The sequence below is a fragment of the Balaenoptera acutorostrata genome, chromosome 7 (assembly GCF_949987535.1).
Source record: "Balaenoptera acutorostrata chromosome 7, mBalAcu1.1, whole genome shotgun sequence".
NCBI lineage: Eukaryota > Metazoa > Chordata > Mammalia > Artiodactyla > Balaenopteridae > Balaenoptera > Balaenoptera acutorostrata.
Window position 1 is genome coordinate 33,718,773 of NC_080070.1, and position 20,253 is coordinate 33,739,025.

Consider the following 20,253-nt stretch of genomic DNA (forward strand, 5'->3'; position numbering starts at 1 on the left):
GAAAGCCCAAAGATAAACCCACGCACCTATGGTCAACTAATCTATGACAAAGGAGGCAAGGATATACAATGGAGAAAAGACAGCCTCTTCAATAAGTGGTGCTGGGAAAACTGTACAGCTACATGTAAAAGAAAGAAATTAGAACATTCCCTAACACCATACACAAAAATAAACTCAAAATGGATTAGAGACCTAAATGCAAGACCAGACACTATAAAACTCTTAGAGGAAAACATAGGAACAACACTCCTTGACATAAATCACAGCAAGATCTTTTTTGATCCACCTCCTAGAGTAATGGAAATAAAAACAAAAATAAACAAATGGGACCTAATGAAAGTTCAAAGCTTTTGCACAGCAAAGGAAACCATAAACAAGACAAAAAGACAACCCTCAGAATGGGAGAAAATAGTTGCAAACGAATCAATGGACAAAGGATTAATCTCCAAAATATATAAACAGCTCATGCAGCTCAATATTAAAAAAACAAACAACCCAATCCAAAAATGGGCAAGACCTAAATAGACATTTCTCCAAAGAAGACATACAGATGGCCAAGAAGCACATGAAAAGCTGCTCAACATCACTAATTATTAGAGAAATGCAAATCAAAACTACAATGAGGTATCACCTCACACCAGTAAGAATGGGCAGCATCAGAAAATCTACAAACAACAAACGCTGGAGAGGGTGTGGAGAAAAGGGAACCCTCTTGCACTGTTGGTGGGAATGTAAATTGATGCAGCCACTATGGACAACAGTATGGAGGTTTCTTAAAAAACTAAAAATAGGGCTTCCCTGGTGGCGCAGTGGTTGAGAATCTGCCTACCAATGCAGGGAACACGGGTTTGAGCCCTGGTCTGGGAAGATCCCACATGCCGCGGAGCAACTGGGCCCATGAGCCACAATTACTGAGCCTGCGTGTCTGGAGTCTGTGCTCTGCAACAGGAGAGGCCGCGATGGTGAGAGGCCCACGCACCGCGATGAAGAGTGGCCCCCGCTTGCCACAACTGGAGAGAGCCCTCGCACAGAAACGAAGACCCAACACAGCCATAATTAATTAATTAATTAATTAATTAATTAATTAATTTTTTAAAAAAAACTAAAAATAGAACTACCATGTGACCCAGTAATCCCACTACTGGGCATATACCCAGAGAAAACCATAATTCCAAAAGACACATGCACCCCAATGTTCATTGCAGCACTATTTACAATAGCCAGGTCATGGAAGCAACCTAAATGCCCATCAACAGGCAAATCGATAAAGAAGTGTGGTACATATATACAATGGAATATTACTCAGCCATAAAAAGGAACGAAATTGGGTCATTTGTTGAGACGTGGATGGATCTAGAGACTGTCATACAGAGTGAAGTAAGTCAGAAAGAGAAAAAAATATCATATATTAACGCATATATGTGGAACCTAGAAAAATGGTACAGATGAACCAGTTTGCAGAGCAGAAATTGAGGCACAGATGTAGAGAACAAACATATGGACACCAAGTGGGGAAAGCGGCGGTGAGGTGGTGGTGGTGGTGGTATGAATTGAGAGATTGGGATTGACATGTATACACTGATGTGTATAAAATTGATGACTAATAAGAATCTGCTGTATAAAAATTGAAGAATTAAAAAAAACCCACATTTCTTCACTAGAGGGTGCTGTGTAAGCATTCAATACTTTTAAGAGTGTAATCTCCCTTATATTTATTTATTTGCTGGAAAATTGGATTTTCAGATCCCCTGATTTATGAAAAGCTTTCATGTTTCTTTACTTTCAAAACAACACTGATGGTATTGTGTATGGTAAAGTTCATGGCTTTGAAGAACTGTTAAGGGCAGCATTGACACAGTTTCTTTTCTTCCTCCTCTGTAGGAGACTTATGACTCCCATCATGTATGCTGCACGGAATGGTCACCCTCAGGTTGTTGCTCTCCTTGTTGCTCATGGAGCAGAAGTTAATACCCAGGATGAGAATGGCTATACTGTGAGAACTGATTGTACAGTGTTCCTTTTTATCTCTAGGACATTGATATCTTATTATCAGTAGTCCACAAGGAAGGTTTTTTAATAAGTAAAATTATAGAAGGGCTGGGATGTAATTGCTGTTCAGTGAAGAAAAGCAACAGCTTAAATGGGAAAAAAGAAATTATCTGCTTCTCTTGGTCCTCACCCTTGACACAAGAAATTGTAACACACAACAAAGCCTGGATTCTGGAATACAAATAGAATTCTTTTTTGTAGAAAACAGTTCTGTGATTGGCAGATAAATCGTTTTATTCTATAACATCACTTGTCTGTGTAAAACATTATTTGGTCTTACAAAATCAGTGAACACTGGCAGTCTGCTTTGCAATTACAACTTTGGAAATAGGTTTACATTATACTGTGAAATGATGAGATTGCATCATTCCATTAATTAACCATGTTCACTTTTTTATTGTGCCATAAATACTGTTGAAAAGTTTTCCCCTCTGTGTCATATACACTCCCTCTCTTTAAACAGTCTTCTTTTTCCCCCACTTACAGGCTTTAACATGGGCAGCATGTCAGGGTCATAAAAATGTAGTTTTGAAGTTGCTTGAACTTGGAGCTAATAAAATGATACAAACCAAAGATGGAAAGACACCAAGTGAGATTGCAAAAAGAAATAAACATCTAGAGGTATCCTGTTATTAAACTAATTTTTCTTAGTCTACATTATTGTTTGTAAAACTTTTGTTTTGTTAGAACTCACTACTAAAATAATAGTATATCTGGCTATTATTAAATGTTTCAATGTGTAATTTTCTTCCAGCCAGGTAATGAAAACTTTATTTTACTAGAGTATTTATCTTTCACTAAATAAGAGGCATTTATAATATGGTAATTTAAAAACTATATAAAGGGATAATAAAGTCTTATCTAGCCCTAGAAATGAAATTGTAATAGACTGTTTAAACATTTCCAACTGGTTCAGATTTTCAAAAATTAATTAATGTATTGACATAGCTAGTAAAATTTCAAAATTTGCACATGTAATTAAACTATTGTTTTTAAATTTTAATTAATACACATTAAACAATTTAAAAATTAAATCCTTTAAGCTACATTTACCTCTGTACATTTGACAAGGTATGTAATAAATTGATAACATGCTTGGGTATATGATTTACTATCATTCAGATGTTAAAGTCAATAATAAATATTTGCCATACATTAAATTATTTTATTGATATAAACTTTTGGTCTGAATATTAAAGCTTTCAGCCAAAGGTGTGTAATTTCTAAGCAAGGATCAAATATAGTACAACTGTAAATCTAAGTTATATAGTTCAAGATCTTCTAAAACTGAGTTTCTGAATTTGAAATCTTGTAACATTCCGAAGGTTCCATCATATAATACTCAGACCATGCCATTTCTGTTGCATGTAAAATAACTTCCTCTATTTTTAAGCAGCCTATAAACATGCCTATCATTTTATAACTCAGATCTACATTTCCAAAAGTATTCTAGTGTAAATGCTAATCCCTGAAGCCCTGTGAAACTTTAAAAAGAAATTAACAGTTTTTCTCCTAAGCTTTGGAAATTTGAAAACTTTTAATTAATATACTGCATCATTAAATTTAGGGTAGATGACAGTGAATTTGACATACTAAGAAATTTATGAACATCAAAGATTATTTTGAGTCATAAATTGTTTCTTGAAGTGAGATTTGATTTTGTATCTTGGCTGATTATATGACTTAAACTTGGCTTGCTAAAAAGTTAGAACTAAGAAGTTTGAAAACTAAGAAATTTCATATCTCTTTAAGGTGTACAGTTGAGATTTGTATACCTTAGTCATGCTTCTTACTCTTTCTCTATTTAAAAATGTATTTAAAATACTAACTTAGTTTTTCTGATTCACTTACCAAAATGGAATTTTTAGTTTTGTTTTATATCTTGTTGAAAATATTATTAATTACTATCTTGCTTTAATTTTTACTGTAACTTTTTTCAGATCTTCAACTTTCTTTCCTTGACTTTAAATCCTTGGGGAGGAAAGCTTCAACAGTTAACTAAAGAAGAGACTATTTGTAAACTACTGAGAACAGATTCTGATCAAGAAAAAGATCACATATTTAGGTAACATAGCATGTTTCTGTTCAACACAATACCTATAAATGAGTAAAAATTGTGCATGTTTTTTATTACTTATAGTAAATGTGATGACTTATTTAAAATATATATTTTAAACTTTTACGAGCATTTAAAAATATTACTTAGAAATGTCTGAATTTTAAGTGCTTTGTTCTCCAGAATTTTAGAAAAATTTGATATACATGTACTAACAGTAATGAGAATAATTTTTTACTTTAAATAAAATATCAACAATACAGTTTATTTCTAAAAGGTTCTAAGATTATATTTTTGTTAGTGTTCAAACTAGATTGCATCTTGCTCTCTAATTCTTTATAGCAGATTTCTGATTTTATAAGCTAAAAATAAAAATACATTTCTTCCCCTGAACACAGTTGTTCAGTACATGACCACAACATTATCCTCTACTTACCTACATTTAAAATAGTTAGTAAATTTTTACTTCCTGCAATTAAAGAGATGTTCACGTACAGACCTCTCACAAGGAATACAGTTGACCCTTGAACAATTCCGGGGGTTAGGGGCGCTGACCCTGCCCTTGGAAAATCTCTGTCCAAGGTTCCTCCATCTCTGCTGTTCCACATCTGTGGATTCAACTAACCACGACTGTGTAGTACTATAGTATTTACTATTGAAAAAAATCCATGTGTAAGTGGACCTGCACAGTTCAAACTGGGTTGTTCAGGGGTCAGTTGTATAAATATTGGCAAATATTTTCCTTCTTAGGAAAAATGAGCTTCATTTTACTATCACCATTTTCTCTGTTTATTTAAATCTTCACTCAGGAAACCTTTCTTATTCCTTTGTATAACATAGGTCTAGTGGGTAAATTTGCAAATATAGGCATACCTCAGAGATATTGGTGTTCAGTTCCAGACCACCACAATAAAGCAAATATCACAATAAAGTGAGTTATGCAAATTTAAAAGTTATGTTTACACCATACTGTAGTCTATTAAGTGTGCAATAGCATTCTGTCTACAAAAACAATGTACATATATTAACTAAAAAATACTTTATTGCTAAAAAATGGTAACCATCATCTGAGCCTTCAGCAAGTTGTAATAGCAACATCAAGAATCACCATAACAAATATAATAATGAGAAAGTTTGAAATATTTCAAGAATTACCAAAGTGTGACACAGAGACACAAAGTGAGCAGATACCGTTGGAGAAATGACACCAATAGACTTGGTTGACATAGGGTTGTCACAAACCTTCAATTTGTAAAAAACAATGTCTGCAGATAAAGCAATAAAGCAAAGCACAGTAAAATGATGTATGCCTGTATGTTCTACATAGACTCATTCTTACTCATTCTTATTCTCATTCTCTCTCTGCATCATAAATATATATTTATTATTTGTGCACTGATAGTCTGTTCTGAAATTGACATTGCTATAAATATGTATAGTTCATATACAGCATTTGGAGATCTGGAAATATTTTTACGTGGTCTTGGACTTGAACATATGACAGATTTACTGAAGGTAAGCTTTTGTTTAAGCTATGGTGAGTTATGTATGCATGTTTATTTGTTGGTTAACGTAACATTAAATATTAACTCATAAGCATGCTTATGAAGGGGTGACAGATGCACTTTTCTCCATAATTTGTAGTATTGATATATTCCATTTTAAAATTACAAGCATTTTGAAAATTTATTATTATAGAAATTTACATAAATTAGAATCTGGCTTTTACCCACTGCCCAAAACATCACAGAACTCCTTGTACATCTAAGCCCTTAGTGTGTTTTTGCAGTTGCTGATCTTCCTGTATAGAATATTAGGAGAAGCATGATTTTAAACCAAACAAACCAGGTATCAGATTCTTGCTCTAATGATTATTAACTGAAATATGTCACTTAAATCTCCTTTTTTTTCATGAGGATGGTAATACCTAGTGTAGGATTGTCATAAATATTAAATTAGATCATATGTGAAGCACTGTTGTAGGTATTTTAGGCATGCATTATGGGATTCGAGCAGATGACAGTTATCAGCCATTTAGCTGATACTGCAGCGGTAAAGCACTATTTAAGACAGGCTCTCCTTAGGAACATGCACATTCGTTTAGGCAGTTTGGAATTGGGTTTCATTGTACAATCGTGAAACTTCCTATTTGAGAAATATTCAGTAAAACCAAATGTTATTAATATTATACAATTATAAATTTTAAAAATTCATAAAACAATTTCTGTCAAATTTTATAGAGCTGTTTTCTTTTTATGTAAGCAAATATAAGTTGTAATACTTTTCTTTGAATCTGGGAAACTAGCTATGTGTATATTTTTTTAGGTAATTATACATATTATTATACTCATTACTATCTACCCAGTAGTTGAAAGTTTTTAGGAGGGTAGCATATAACTGACTAACTTATATGTACAGTTGCCTCCTTCCGCTTCTACTATTTCATTTATATTGAAAGGTGGCATTTTTTTCTTTTCTACAGGAAAGGGATATAACTTTAAGACATCTTTTGACCATGAGGAAAGATGAGTTTACAAAGGTTAGTATCAGTTTCAAAAACTCCAGACATTATCTTTCATATTTTTAATATTTTGAATCCTTTTATTTTCTATTTTAAAATTCCTACAGCTATAGACTGTGAGTGATCTTTTGCTAGGTTCCTCATTAGATATGATTATGGATAACCATATCTGAAATCTTCCATTACAATATTAAGTTGCCTTAAGAATATTTAAAGACTTACTTAAAAGCTTTTGCACAGCAAAGGAAACCATAAACAAGATGAAAAGACACCCCTCAGAATGGGAGAAAATATTTGCAAATGAAGCAACTGACCAAGGATTAATCTCCAAAATTTACAAGCAGCTCATGCAGCTCAATATCAAAAAAACAAACAACCCAATCCAAAAATGGGCAGAAGACCTAAATAGACATTTCTCCAAAGAAGATGTACAGATTGCCAACAAACACATGAAAGAATGCTCAACATCATTAATCATTAGAGAAATGCAAATCAAAACTACAATGACGTACCAGCTCACACCAGTCAGAATGGCCATCATCAAAAAATCTACAGACAATAAATGCTGGAGAGGGTGTGGAGAAAAGGGAACCCTCTTGCACTGGTGGTGGGAATGTAAATTGATACAGCCACTATGGACAACAGTATGGAGGTTCCTTAAAAAACTAAAAATAGAACTACCATATGACCCAGCAATCCCACTACTGGGCATAGACCCTGAGAAAACCATAATTCAAAAAGAGTCATGTACCACAATGTTCATTGCAGCTCTATTTACAATAGCCAGGACATGGAAGCAACCTAAGTGTCCATCGACAGATGAATGGATAAAAAAGATGTGGCACATATATACAATGGAATATTACTCAGCCATAAAAAGAAACGAAATTGAGTTATTTGTAGTGAGGTGGATGGACCTAGAGTCTGTCATTCAGAGTGAAGTAAGTCAGAAAGAGAAAAACAAATACCATATGCTAACACATATATATGGAATCTAAAAAAAAAAATTGGTTATGAAGAACCTAGGGGCAGGATGGGAATAAAGACACAGACCTACTAGAGAATGGACTTGAGGACACGGGGAGGGGGAAGGGTAAGCTGGGACGAAGCAAGAGAGTGGCATGGACATATATACACTACCAAATGTAAAATAGATAGCTAGTGGGAAGCAGCCACATAGCACAGGGAGATCAGCTCAGTGCTTTGTGACCACCTAGAGGGGTGGGATAAGGAGTGTGGGAGGGAGGGAGACCCAAGAGGGAGGAGATATGGGGATATGTGTATATGTATAGCTGATTCACTTTGTTATAAAGCAGAAACTAACACACCATTGTAAAGCAGTTATACTCCAGTAAAGATGTTAAAAAAAAAAAAAAGAATACTTAAAGACTTAGAGTTGGTTTTTTTTCCTTCAGATTAGTTATGACATCTCAACTAAAACTGGTGGTTCATTTCTAAATATGAAATAGATTTGTAAAACAGTATAAAACAGGTTACTTAGAAATAAGTGGTGGTTTTTTGTACATGTGGGTATAAACGTGTTCTTCAAATATTGCCTTTTGCTAGGTTCTCAAAATGACCAAGACTTATTACTTTGCTAATGAGTATTATTAAGTAACAATTTGAAAATAGCTGTGGGAAATATCAGAGATACTTTAATAAGTAGGATACATAAAAAGGAATGATCTTCCTGTATGAGCACATTGGAAACTTGAAATCTTTAGCATCACTGAAAATCAAACCATACTACTACTTAGCTAAATCCAGGATACAAAATTTAGTTAATACTAAAGGTAGAACATAGACAAAAAGAAGACTTAATTCTCACTTAATCAGTGATAACATTTTAAATAATATTTTGAAGGAAAAATTGTTTTACTCTGGTTTTCTGGAAAGATTATATATTAAAATCTAGTAATTTGTTTTTAGAATCCATCACAATTGTTATATAATGAAAACTGACTATAGTCACTATATATGTAAATATTTTAGTGATGTAACCTTGTCAGTCCAGTTACAAGCAAACTTGTATATTTTTCAGTATGGTTTTTTTCCAATACGTATCTATTTTTTTCAAGATGTGAATTAATCAAGTAGAAAACTTCAGTAATTTTGAATATTATTCAAGTATGACTACCTTATTGTACTTTAAAATCATTTCTACTTAGAATGGAATTACCAGTAGAGATCAGCAGAAAATTATGGCTGCTCTTAAAGAACTAGAGGTAGAAGAGATAAAATTTGGAGAATTACCTGAAGTGTCAAAGTTGGAAATCAGGTAAAATTAACTTACTGGTTTACATTAATACTGTTTAGAACCAACTTTCTTTTTTAGTTGAATTTTGATAATGTCCAAGTTATTTTACTTAATACCATCATTTTGCCAGGGATATAGATAGTTCATTTTGCGATATACTGTGTTCTGAAATAGAAAGTACTTTATAAAGTCAGTTTTTACCAAGAAGCAAAACAATGCATCTTCTTAACTCACATAGAAATATTTTTGTTTTATTTTTTCATTGCATTTTGTTAAATGAGTTAATTAAAAGATCCCATGCTTTTCATAGTGTAGCTCTTACTCTCTTTAAATCATATAAATGTCAGATTGAAGATTCAAAGGGTAATATTTTTGCTTAGGGCAATAAGAAAGCATTTCTCATGTAGCTCAGCTCTATTTTCAGCCTTATTCTTTACGAAATTATGTTATCAATATATAAAGTTCATTTTCAATATTATAAACTTGTCAAACACTGATTAGTAGCAATATTAGTAATCTAAAATTTATTTTGAAAATAATGGTATTGATTTTTTAAACATATTGTGGAACAGTAAATGATTTTTTTAACTTTTTATTTGAAATAATTTTAGATTCACAAGAAATTGCAGAGACGTACAGAAAGGTTCTATGTACCCTTCACCCAGTGTCACCCAGTGTACCCAGTTATCTTGCGTAACTATAGTACAATATCAAAACCAGAAAACTGACATTTTTCTGGTTTGTATTTGTATTTCATCAGTTATACACATGCTCATTTGTCTGTGTGTGTATAGCTCTATGCAATTTTGTCATGTGTGTAGCTTCTCATAACCACTGCCATAATCAATATACTTAACATACCATCACCACAATGCTACCACATACTACCCCTTCATAGCTCCCACCACCCCTCCCCCATCCCTAAAACTAGCAATCGATAATTTGTTATCCATCTTTATAATGTTATTTCATGAATGTTACATAAATGCAGTCGTACAGTATGTATCCATTTTTGATTGGCTTTTTTCAGTCAGCCTAATTTCCTTGAAGTTCATCCAAGTTATAGTCTATAAAATATAATACTTACAAGTGCAGTAGTATAGTGTAGCCTGCCTAACACTAACATTGCAACTATGAGAAACATTAATTAAACATAGGAATAATAAGTTTCCACACCATTTTAAAATTTAGATAAGTCTTCTAGGGGATAATTTAGATGATCCAGATTTCTTTAAAAATGTTATTGCAAAATTATTACCCTTTCTCTAACTATATCTCCTTTTAACAAGATGATCTATATTCAAAATAATGCCTCATCATTGTTTCAAAATAACATTGCATCTCTTAAATATTTAAGTACATTGTAAAGGATTTCAGTTGTGAGGACTTAAATCAGCAAACTTTGAGTCTATTTGTTCATTTTCTTTACTTTTCTAATTTATTGCTTCTATGAAGGAATATTCTGAGTTCTACATGACTGAATTGCAAATTAAATTTTTTAATATAACTTATTTGTATGATGTCAGAGTTGCCTCTATGAATTTTCATTGTTGAGATTTAATAGACTTAAAGAATGTACAGAATCCTCAATGGTTCACTTATTAAAACTGCTGAATTTTTTTAAAAATAAAACTGGCAGACATATATTTCAGGAATTTGACCTTGTTATTAAATCACAGACTTTGTTTACATGCTGTTATGGAAAAGGTTTTACTTCCCATTTGTTCAAAGTCATTCTTTAAAGAAGAAATTAGTCATTAAGTCATAAGAAAACTAACAGCAGGAAAAGTTGAACTGATTGATTATAATCTTCTGGTAATGTGACTTCAAAAATTTCGCTACTGATTTATTTTAAGATACTTTTCTTCTATGTGTTCAGTTTTATAAAGTAGTCTGTTACAGGAACACACATGCACAGTACATTTACTTTTTTCTACAGTTAGCCTTAGTATGTTTTCAGAATTAGAGAATGCAATCTAAAAATACTAATAACCATTTCATTACTACTTTGAGATATTTTGAACACAAATATTAAGTTTCACCCATGTCTTGACATTTTCAGCAGTTTCTGCCCAGACCTTTTCTCTGAGCCTCTCTGATATCTACTTAAATGTATCAAAAGCATCTCAAAATTATGTCTACTTAGGAAGTGATTTCTCCTCCAAAAAAAATCTGTATAGATGCAAATTTTCACATAAAAAATACATTGTTCACATCTACTATTTATAAATATTCTAAACTTGGAAACTCTGAATATTTAACTTAAGGTGAATGGTTGGATTATATTACATCAGTATAATTATTTTATTCTGTCGTTTAAATTATTTTGAGACTTAATGTCATGGAAAAATACTCATAATAATATAAAAGGCAAATATAAAACAGAGTGTGAGGTATAATGCCAGTTGTATATATGCATATGAAAAATACTAGAAGAAAATGTGTACTATAAGAAAATATTCTGTAAGAAAATAGTACCAGTCATTATCTTTGGGTGATAAAAGTATTGGTAATTTTAGTTTTTCCAGATAGTCTACAGTGAGCACATAGTACTTCTGTTTGGAGTACCTTTATTTAAAGTATAAATTTTATCCTAATACTTAACTTCACATTTTTAAAATATGGCCTGTTGTTTCAGTCAACTTACACTTTGTTGTGCTGCAGTAACAAATAACTTCTAAATCTACATGACTTACAGAAACAAAGTTTATTTCTTGATCGCCTATATCATGGATCAGCTGCAGTGAATCTCCTCCTTATTATTCTGAAAACAGGCTGGAGAAATAGCCCCACCTCGGACTGTTCAAAAGTTACATAGTCACTTCCAGTCATATTTTATTTGCCAAAGCAAGTCGTGTGGCCAAGCCTCTTGTCTTTGGGGCATGAAGTGTAATCCTCTGGCAGAGAGAGGCCTGGTAGTATTTGGCTCAGTAGAAAAGACATGACAATTTGATCAAATAATATAGTCTACCATACCTATGCCATATTTGCTTATTTTGAAATCCTTAAATAAGTACAAAATTATCAGGGCTGCCATGTAAAGGTATGTAGGTTGTACAGCTCTGAGGTGGGGGCTGGGCAGCCAGTCACACAGTGTATGATGAAAGGCACACTTCTGAGTTGTGTTTTTTATAACTTGCCTATCCATATTCAGTGGCCCTGAAAATTATACATCACAAGAAAGGTATATATTTTCCTTTCATCCATTAAGACTAGTTAATTTTGTTAATAATAGTATTTGCTTAATCGAACTGAGTTGTTAACTTAGTCTTCCTTGAGAATAAGAGCTTATAAGTTTATATTCCACATATATATGTGTGCTTTGACTATCTAGAATAATATACCTGCTGTCATTTTGAATGACAGTTCTCAATGGATCTTAATTTCCTTAAGAATCATTACATTAAAAATATATAGGGCATTAATGAATTACTCATTCAAGTACTTATTCTTTCATTGATAATAAATAAAATTTGAGTAAAGAGCACTAAAATATAAGTTTTAAGTATACCTTATATAAACACTACATGGAAACAGAAAAATTAATACAAGTAATGACTGCTGTTGTTTCGACAGAAAAATATGTTCAAGTTCTGTTCTTTCTTGAGCAAAGAGCAGAAAGAAAATGTAATAAAGAAGAATTATATTTATTTGGAAATGTTTTTATACATACCACTTTTGCTAGATAGAACAAGAGCTTATCTAAATTTTTTTATTTCAATTTGCTTTTATAAAGCAGTCATCAGATACTTTTCATAGTTGGTGACTTGATTATATATATTATATTTGTAAAGTTTCAAGTCTTTATTTTGTATAAACTTTATTTTTCAATTTAATAGCTAAGAAAAAAGATTTCTTTTAAATTAAAATACTATATAAAAGTCATGTCTTAGAGAAAAGTTTGCTATTAAGTTTCATTAGAGGTTGTTTTTGCTTGCTTTTTATAACCTTTCCTCCTAGAAACAGCATGAAAGAAACTTTGTACAGTGTATAGTCAAAACTTCTACCTATAAGAATTTCATTTGGACTCAGAAGTAGCTTTTGGTCCCATTGTATTAGTTTTTGTGTGAATTTTTATTATAATAGATACTGCTAAATAACTCTCCAGAAAGGTCATCTCACAAATTGGTCAATTCTTGATACTAATGATCTACCTAATTTTTGTCATTCTACTAGAATATAACGTCTTATTTTAATCCCATGTTTATTATCCATTTAAAATTTTCTTTTTTCTTTTCCTCTGAGTTATCTATTCTTATCCTTGGTCCCCTTTTCTATTTGGCTGTGTTAGTTTCTTTGTAGCTTTCACAGTAAATTGGCTTCTGTCTTTGAAACTAATCTAGTCATCAGTATCTCTTCATTGTCCGAATCACTGGACTAATCCTAATTATTTAACATGCTTGACTTTTTTCCTCCATCTTGAATCTATTCCCTTCATTACCTTTCATAACAGACCTTAACTCCTGATTTTCTTTTTCTCAGGCTACTTTTCCTTTGATAGCTTTTTTCTTCTACCCCTATCAACTCTCCCCTCTTCACAATATGTATCTTTTTTCTTTGTGGTCCTCTCCATGACCATTGTTTTGATTTCTACTGGTGACCAAAATTATAAACATTTCTAATACTTCTGTGGTTTGTGCCTATATTCACAATTGAAGGAAAGACTGAAATTCTGTTAGAGGTTAGTGAAAATAAAGATGTAATTTTTCCCCATGTAAGTTCACCAACTCCCCGAATTCTGTGTAGCCTCATGAGGCTGTGGACACCAGGATAAGTACCTACAAGACTGACATTTTCTACTACTTACTGGTCATTGCCACCTACATGTCTCATATCATTGCCATCATCATCATTATTAAGTTTGTTTAAATGCCATATATGTACTAGACAAAATGCTAGGTGCTTTTCATATGTTATCTCCTTCAGTCCTCCTGACACTCCTGTTACCTCAGTTCTAGAGATACGGAAATATTTGGCTGAAGATTAGGTTTGCCCAAGATCATAAAGCTGTGGAAGCTGAATTCAGACTCAGGTCTTCCTGACACTAGAGTCTGTGTTCTTAATTATTATGCTATATTGCTTTCCCTTCACCCCACTTCTTTCTCCACCACCCACCCCCAAATTCACTTCCCTGCCTGGTAGTGCCATCTTCCACTGAAACCAAAGAACTCAGAATAACCCTAGACCTTTCCTTTTCTTTTACGTACAATCCATCACCAACTTTTTCAGTTTATTCTCCTAAACATTTCTTAAACTAGTCTCCTAATTATTCTATTTCCACTTTTTGTTTTCCTTTAATCCACACCACTCCCCAAATAAACTTTCTCATACGAAAATCTGATTTCCTACTTTCCTGTTTAAAATTCTTTAGTAACTGTACATTATCCAAAAGATAATATTCCATTCCTTAGCATGTCACAAAAGTTCCTTAAACAAGTGATCCCATACAGCCTCTTTTCTTACGACTTTCCCATAATTGTGCTTTAGTTATACCTTGGAGACCTCCTACCCCTGTTCTTTCGCACCTGCTGTTCTCTCCGTCCAGAATCTCTTTTCTTCCTTACCTACTTGACAAACTTATTTTTAAGCTCCAGACTCAGTTCAAGTATGAACTCTATGAAGCATAACTAAATCCCTTTTCCCATTATACTAGGTTCATTATGTCTGAGTTTTAGATGTCTCAACTATAAACTACTGTTAATAACATCTACCTTACAGGAGTTGTTGGGAAGAATTTAAAAAATAATAAATGTAAAATAACTAGTGCAGTGCCTTCGCATAATAGACATTCAAATATTGGCACTTTTATGTTCCTTCTTCATATGTCTCTGTGAATAACAATGTTATAATTCTATGTCTGCTTCTCATCCTGAACTTGGAGATCCTCAAGATTGGACGCTTGGTTTTCTTTGTATGCTCAAAGTCTATTTCACTTGCTAATACAAATTAACTATTCTACAAATATTTTTTTAAAGAATCTAATAAATGTTATGACTAGACATTGAATAACTAGCCAAGTAAAATGGAGTAAATTGTTCATATTAGTGATTCCTTTTTATTTCCTCTCTTTAGTGGTGATGAGTTCCTCAGCTTTCTTCTGAAATTAAACAAACAGTGTGGCCATTTAATAACAGCTGTACAGAACATTATTACTGAGTTGCCTGTAAATTCTCAGAAGGTATTCTACAAAAGTTATTAAATGAAGAAAAGTATGAATGCTGGAGAACATTCCAGATAAGTTAATGATAACTCAATAAACTGTAATGATCCGGTAAAACTATATCTTCTGTAAAATCACCTAAGATCTAAATAAGTCAACGTATTTAATATTACTTTTTTATACTAATTAATTGAAAAACTTTGTGTTCTAGCCCTCAAGAAAAGGAAAATGAGTCAGACCAAAAGTTAAACTGATCTGTGTATTGAACTTACCATTTGTTCTTAAAGGGAATTTAATTGTTTAAAATATAAAGTGACAGGAGAACCAAGTGAAAGCTGAAACAAAACAGTGTGTTGAGTGTTATTAAAAACCATATCAATATAAGGATTTTTTTAATGAAGGAAATTTTAAATAGAGAAAGTGTAAGTGACCTGTAAAAGCAGACTTGTTTTGTAAAGTTTTTCATGTGATTTGGTTTTAGCTATTTGTATACAGTGAAAAATATTTAATGCACTTGTTTTCCTATGATTTTTATATAACACTAATATGGGAATCATGCCATTCTTAAAACCTTCATGACTTTATTCACCATAAATATTTTTATTACTAATATTAGTCTCCATAGTGATATATATGTATATTTAATAAATGCATTCAGGAAACTGATTTGACTATTTATATAAAAATACTGAGTTCTTTTGGTGTCAGGATTTATCCTGAATAAAAAAATGCTTTTCAGTTATATAATTTAATTTAATGTTTGATAATGTTGTATACTTTTTGTGGATATAAAGTTGTGAAAAGTTGCTTTCCATTCTTTAAAATGTAACTTTTGAAAATATTAACAGATAGTACTAGAATGGGCTTCTCCCCGGAATTTTACTTCAGTTTGTGAAGAACTGGTTAGTAATGTTGAAGACTTGAATGAAGAGGTCTGCAAACTAAAAGACTTAATTCAGAAGGTATTTAAATATTTAAAATTAAAAAGGGGGAAGATTATTTACAGCATAATATGTTAGACAATGAAGCAGTTCTGACAAGAGCAACTTAAGCTCCCACTAGACAGGTGGAGAAAGGACAGTTTCCAAAGGAAGAAATATACATAGGAAACAAACTTTGTTGGTCATTAATGAAATGCATACTGAAAGAACAGTGATGTATCATTTTCATCCTATAAATTAGCAGGGAGTGTATTAGCCTACCCATCACTGGTTATATTCACCAAACTAGTATTTTCATGTGAGAGTGATGTCTAAACCACTTTCAAAAACAGTTTGGCAAGGACCATAAAAATATCTGTATCTTTAATAGTACTAGTTTAATGATTCCAAAATTATATGTACATAAATGTCCTATACAAGAATGATTTAATAAATTATGGTATAACCATTTCGTATAATGATATGCAGCCAGTTGAAAAATATAATGAAAAGTATATATCAACTTGTTAAAGATAAGAAGTTCTATTTCTAATTTTTATTTACATATATAAATGTGAATATAAAAAAACTACCAAAAATGAAATGTGATTAGCTCTGTTAATGAGGTAGGGTTGTGGATAAAATATTCCTTCTATCTTCTAGACTTTTTTTTTTTTTTTTTTTTTGGCTGCATTGGGTCTTCGTTGGGGCACACGGGCTTTCTTTAATTGCGACGAGCAGGGGCTACTCTTCGTTGTGGTGCGCGGGCTTCTCATTGTGGTGGCTTCTCTTGTTGCAGAGCACGGGCTCTAGGTGCGTGGGCTTCAATAGTTGTGGCACACGGATTTAGTTGCTCTGCGTCATGTGGGATCTTCCCAGACCAGGGCTCGAACCTGTGTCCCCTGCATTGGCAGGTGGATTCTTAACCAATGCGCCACCAAGGAAGCCCCTTCTAGACTTTTTATAGTATCTTTTATAATTTAACTTTTTAAAAGAGTATGGGCTTTTTTGGTTCTTGTTCCTATACTCATATAGAAGTATGTATTTGGTTTAAGGACAGGTGATTTTTTCTCCCTTCAAGAAAACTGGCTATAACAAAATCTAAGCTGCTAAAATAGAGAACTCTGTTGAAGGTAGATAATAAAGGGCAACACTTTCACTTGACTAAAGAACTCATTTATGAGTCTCCACGTCTAATAAATATATTTGATATCGATAAAGTTTTTGTGAAATATCTGATGTGAACATTAGATTAGGCGTTAAATTTTTATAGCATCAACCCATATGTCATTTAATATTTTCATTAGTATTTTATCAAAAAAGTTATTTTCTTCAAAATAAACTTTATACATGTTCCAGGTAATTTGTCATTCTAGCTATTAACATATGTTCAGTCAAAAGGAGTCTTTTTTAAAAATGAGCAGAAAATTGTGAAGCAAATTCTACAAAATTATAGGGGGATAAAGACATTTAAAATAGGGCAAATGAGCAATATATTTAACATTTTTTGTAGACGATAACTCCTTTCCAGAGAAAGGCATCTTAGAAGTTGTATTATCTCTGACATTTATTCATTCAACAAACCTAAGAGTGCCTCCTGTATGTCAGGCAACTGTGCTACACATTAGTTTCCTAACTATTCTCTCTACTTCCACTTTGTGCTCCTTTAATACACACCACTCCCCAAATGAACTTTCTCATGCAAAAATATGATTTTATACTTTCTGAACTTGCTGACAACATGAAAATTATAGCACCATTCATCTTCACTATATCCATCATCTAGAAGAATTGAAGGGAAATGGTATTGATTTTACTTATTAGCATGGTGTTTTTCATGGGGATGCAAGAGAAATTTGGAAGGATTTGTGTAAAGATACTTCCTGCAAAGCATCAACCTTTAATGTTTAGTGTAAGAAATTCCCTAAGACATCTTTGTCCCAGGATTGGTAATTATTTGTTTTCTCCAAGATGAACTAAAAACATTTGGGGAGGTGGGGTGGAGGATTAAGATGAAATTAGAGAGAACACCCATATTTTTCTTAAAGGGATGAAATTAAGAAACACTGCTTTCAGAGTGTAACTTTGACTCGAAAACATGAACAATTCAATCAGGTACCATAATATTTATTTTAGTAAAGTATACCTATAGAGAAAAATTTCAGCTTTCTTTAGCTAAATGGAAGGTTGTTTTTCTTTGGTCTTTTCTACCTTGAATCTATATATTTCTATGTAAAGACTGGCCTTGAAAACATATTTATTGGTTCATAATAACAGCAGATATAGTTCTTTGGGCAGGAACGTCTTAATTTTGCAGCAAGCCTGTGCATTGGGTTTTCTTTGGATTAGTCTTAAACAAGTAATAATCACCAAATAAGATTTTATTTAGAGAACTATGAGGCTTCCAGATTTGGGAGTATGGTATCATGCCTCTTAAGCTTATGATATTTTAGAGTTTACCAATAATAACAGAAGGGATTTTTTAAAAGAAACATATGAGCTATCATAGATAAGTATATGGAGGTAACAAAGAGAGAGGGTGGGAGAGGTCAAGGCCAGACTCTAACACCACATCATTCTCTTTCAAACCAACACACTGACAGGCTCCTGTCAGAAAGGGTCATTCTAAGTAATTGGTTAATAAAAGGAATGACTGTCTCAGGATTCAGTAAATGGAGCATCAGTGTCAAAAAGGAATCTGTTGCTGAATGAAGCCATTTGGAAGTTAGACCAAGAATACAGTATTAATGAGATTGGCATTGAAGTCCATCTTCTACTATAAATTTGAAATTAATTTTGCAGGGTTTTTTAATTAAATATTTACACTGTAGATTTGAGAAGTAGTTATTTTTGCTAATGTTGAAAGTATGTCACCACTCCAGCACAGGATGTTTCTAGTAAATATCACTCTGTAAATGTGCCTGATTCTTTTTATCTTTCAAGGATCTTTTGGTTTCTGCTGGTTCTCCCTCTCTGCCTCTCCCCAGCAACTATCTCCTCCCTCTCCCTCCCTCCTCCCCCTCTCCCTCTCTCTCTCTCTCTCTCTCTCTCTCTCTCACACACACACACACACACACACACACACACACACACACACACGAGTTGAGAGGCCTTCTTTAGCAAGAAAGTTCTATGTATAGGAATTTAGAAACTGACTGGGTCATGTACTTTCATTGTTGAGAAGTGCAAAAAGAACCACTGAAATTTTTGTTAACATTTGTTCCTGCAAATATATTTAAATAAAGGATTATACTTCTAGTGTTAGCATCGAATCTTCTAGTTTTTGTTGAATTTCATGTACTGTAGGTATGCCATAACAATACTTTTTTTTATAAGGTTCACTTTTTTTGTAAGAAATCAGTTGATATTTAATACAAAGGAAACGACTCTCGTTCCTTATAGGTAGAAATAGAAACTTTAACATTAAAGGAACTTTATCTCCTGACATAAAAACATGTTTTTAAAATGTAATAATCTATAGAAGCATTTATTTTTAATGTAAAACTAATAATCTACTACAGTGGGATCCTGGTTGAAAGAAAGACTGTCTTTTAAGATTTTGAATCTTTACTTTAAATCTTCCATGGGAATCTTGCATTTAGGCTACATCTAAATCAAGTGATTAACATGGATATTTTGATATTTTTTAAAATCAAAGATATTTTTATTTTCACTGTACTGCACATTAACTTTTTCCTTTTTCCCATACTAAACATTAGTTGCAAAATGAACGAGAAAATGATCCAACTCGTATACCGTTAATGGAAGAAGTATCTACATGGAATAGTAGAATTTTGAAGAGGACGGCTATTACAGTATGCGGATTTGGGTTTCTTCTTTTCATTTGCAAGCTAACTTTTCAGAGGAAATAACCCTAATATTTGTTTTGAGTAATTATGTATATCTTACTCAAATTACCTAAAAATGTTGCTTTTAACTGTTTGTGGCACAGTATAACTACATTCTTTGCCAACACTCCATAGGAAAAATTATGATAGCTTACTGCAGAATGTTTTTCTTTAGAAAGTGTTTTGTCAGTTTGAGTTGACAATATAATTTGTTATATTTTTATGTTAACTTTGATCAAGCAGTAAATTATAAGTGATTCTTAAGTTTCATCCTATCCTATGACTCTAATAAATCACATTTAAAATAAATAAAAGTTTTATCTAATATTCTCTGACATTTATAAAAGTGTGTTCATTTGTCACAGTGAATCTTACACTATCTGTAAAGTGTTCATAAATCAGTAGCTTTCTTTTTTTTTTTTTTTTTTTTAAAGGATTTTCT

At 32.4% G+C, this 20,253-nt stretch overlaps 1 protein-coding gene across 1 annotated transcript in view; it reads left to right on the top strand.

Moving 5' to 3' along the window:
* ASZ1 (ankyrin repeat, SAM and basic leucine zipper domain containing 1) overlaps positions 1–20,021 on the top strand; it is an 82,783-nt gene extending 62,762 nt beyond the window's left edge. The window contains exons 5-13 of the mRNA XM_007195127.2: positions 1,882–1,993; positions 2,536–2,670; positions 3,990–4,114; positions 5,545–5,620; positions 6,588–6,644; positions 8,795–8,904; positions 14,956–15,061; positions 15,892–16,005; positions 19,683–20,021. Coding sequence (XP_007195189.2) covers positions 1,882–1,993; positions 2,536–2,670; positions 3,990–4,114; positions 5,545–5,620; positions 6,588–6,644; positions 8,795–8,904; positions 14,956–15,061; positions 15,892–16,005; positions 19,683–19,835 — 988 coding nt within the window. The 3' untranslated portion in view covers positions 19,836–20,021. The remainder of the gene's footprint in view (positions 1–1,881; positions 1,994–2,535; positions 2,671–3,989; positions 4,115–5,544; positions 5,621–6,587; positions 6,645–8,794; positions 8,905–14,955; positions 15,062–15,891; positions 16,006–19,682) is intronic.
* The last annotated feature ends 232 nt before the right edge of the window (positions 20,022–20,253 follow it).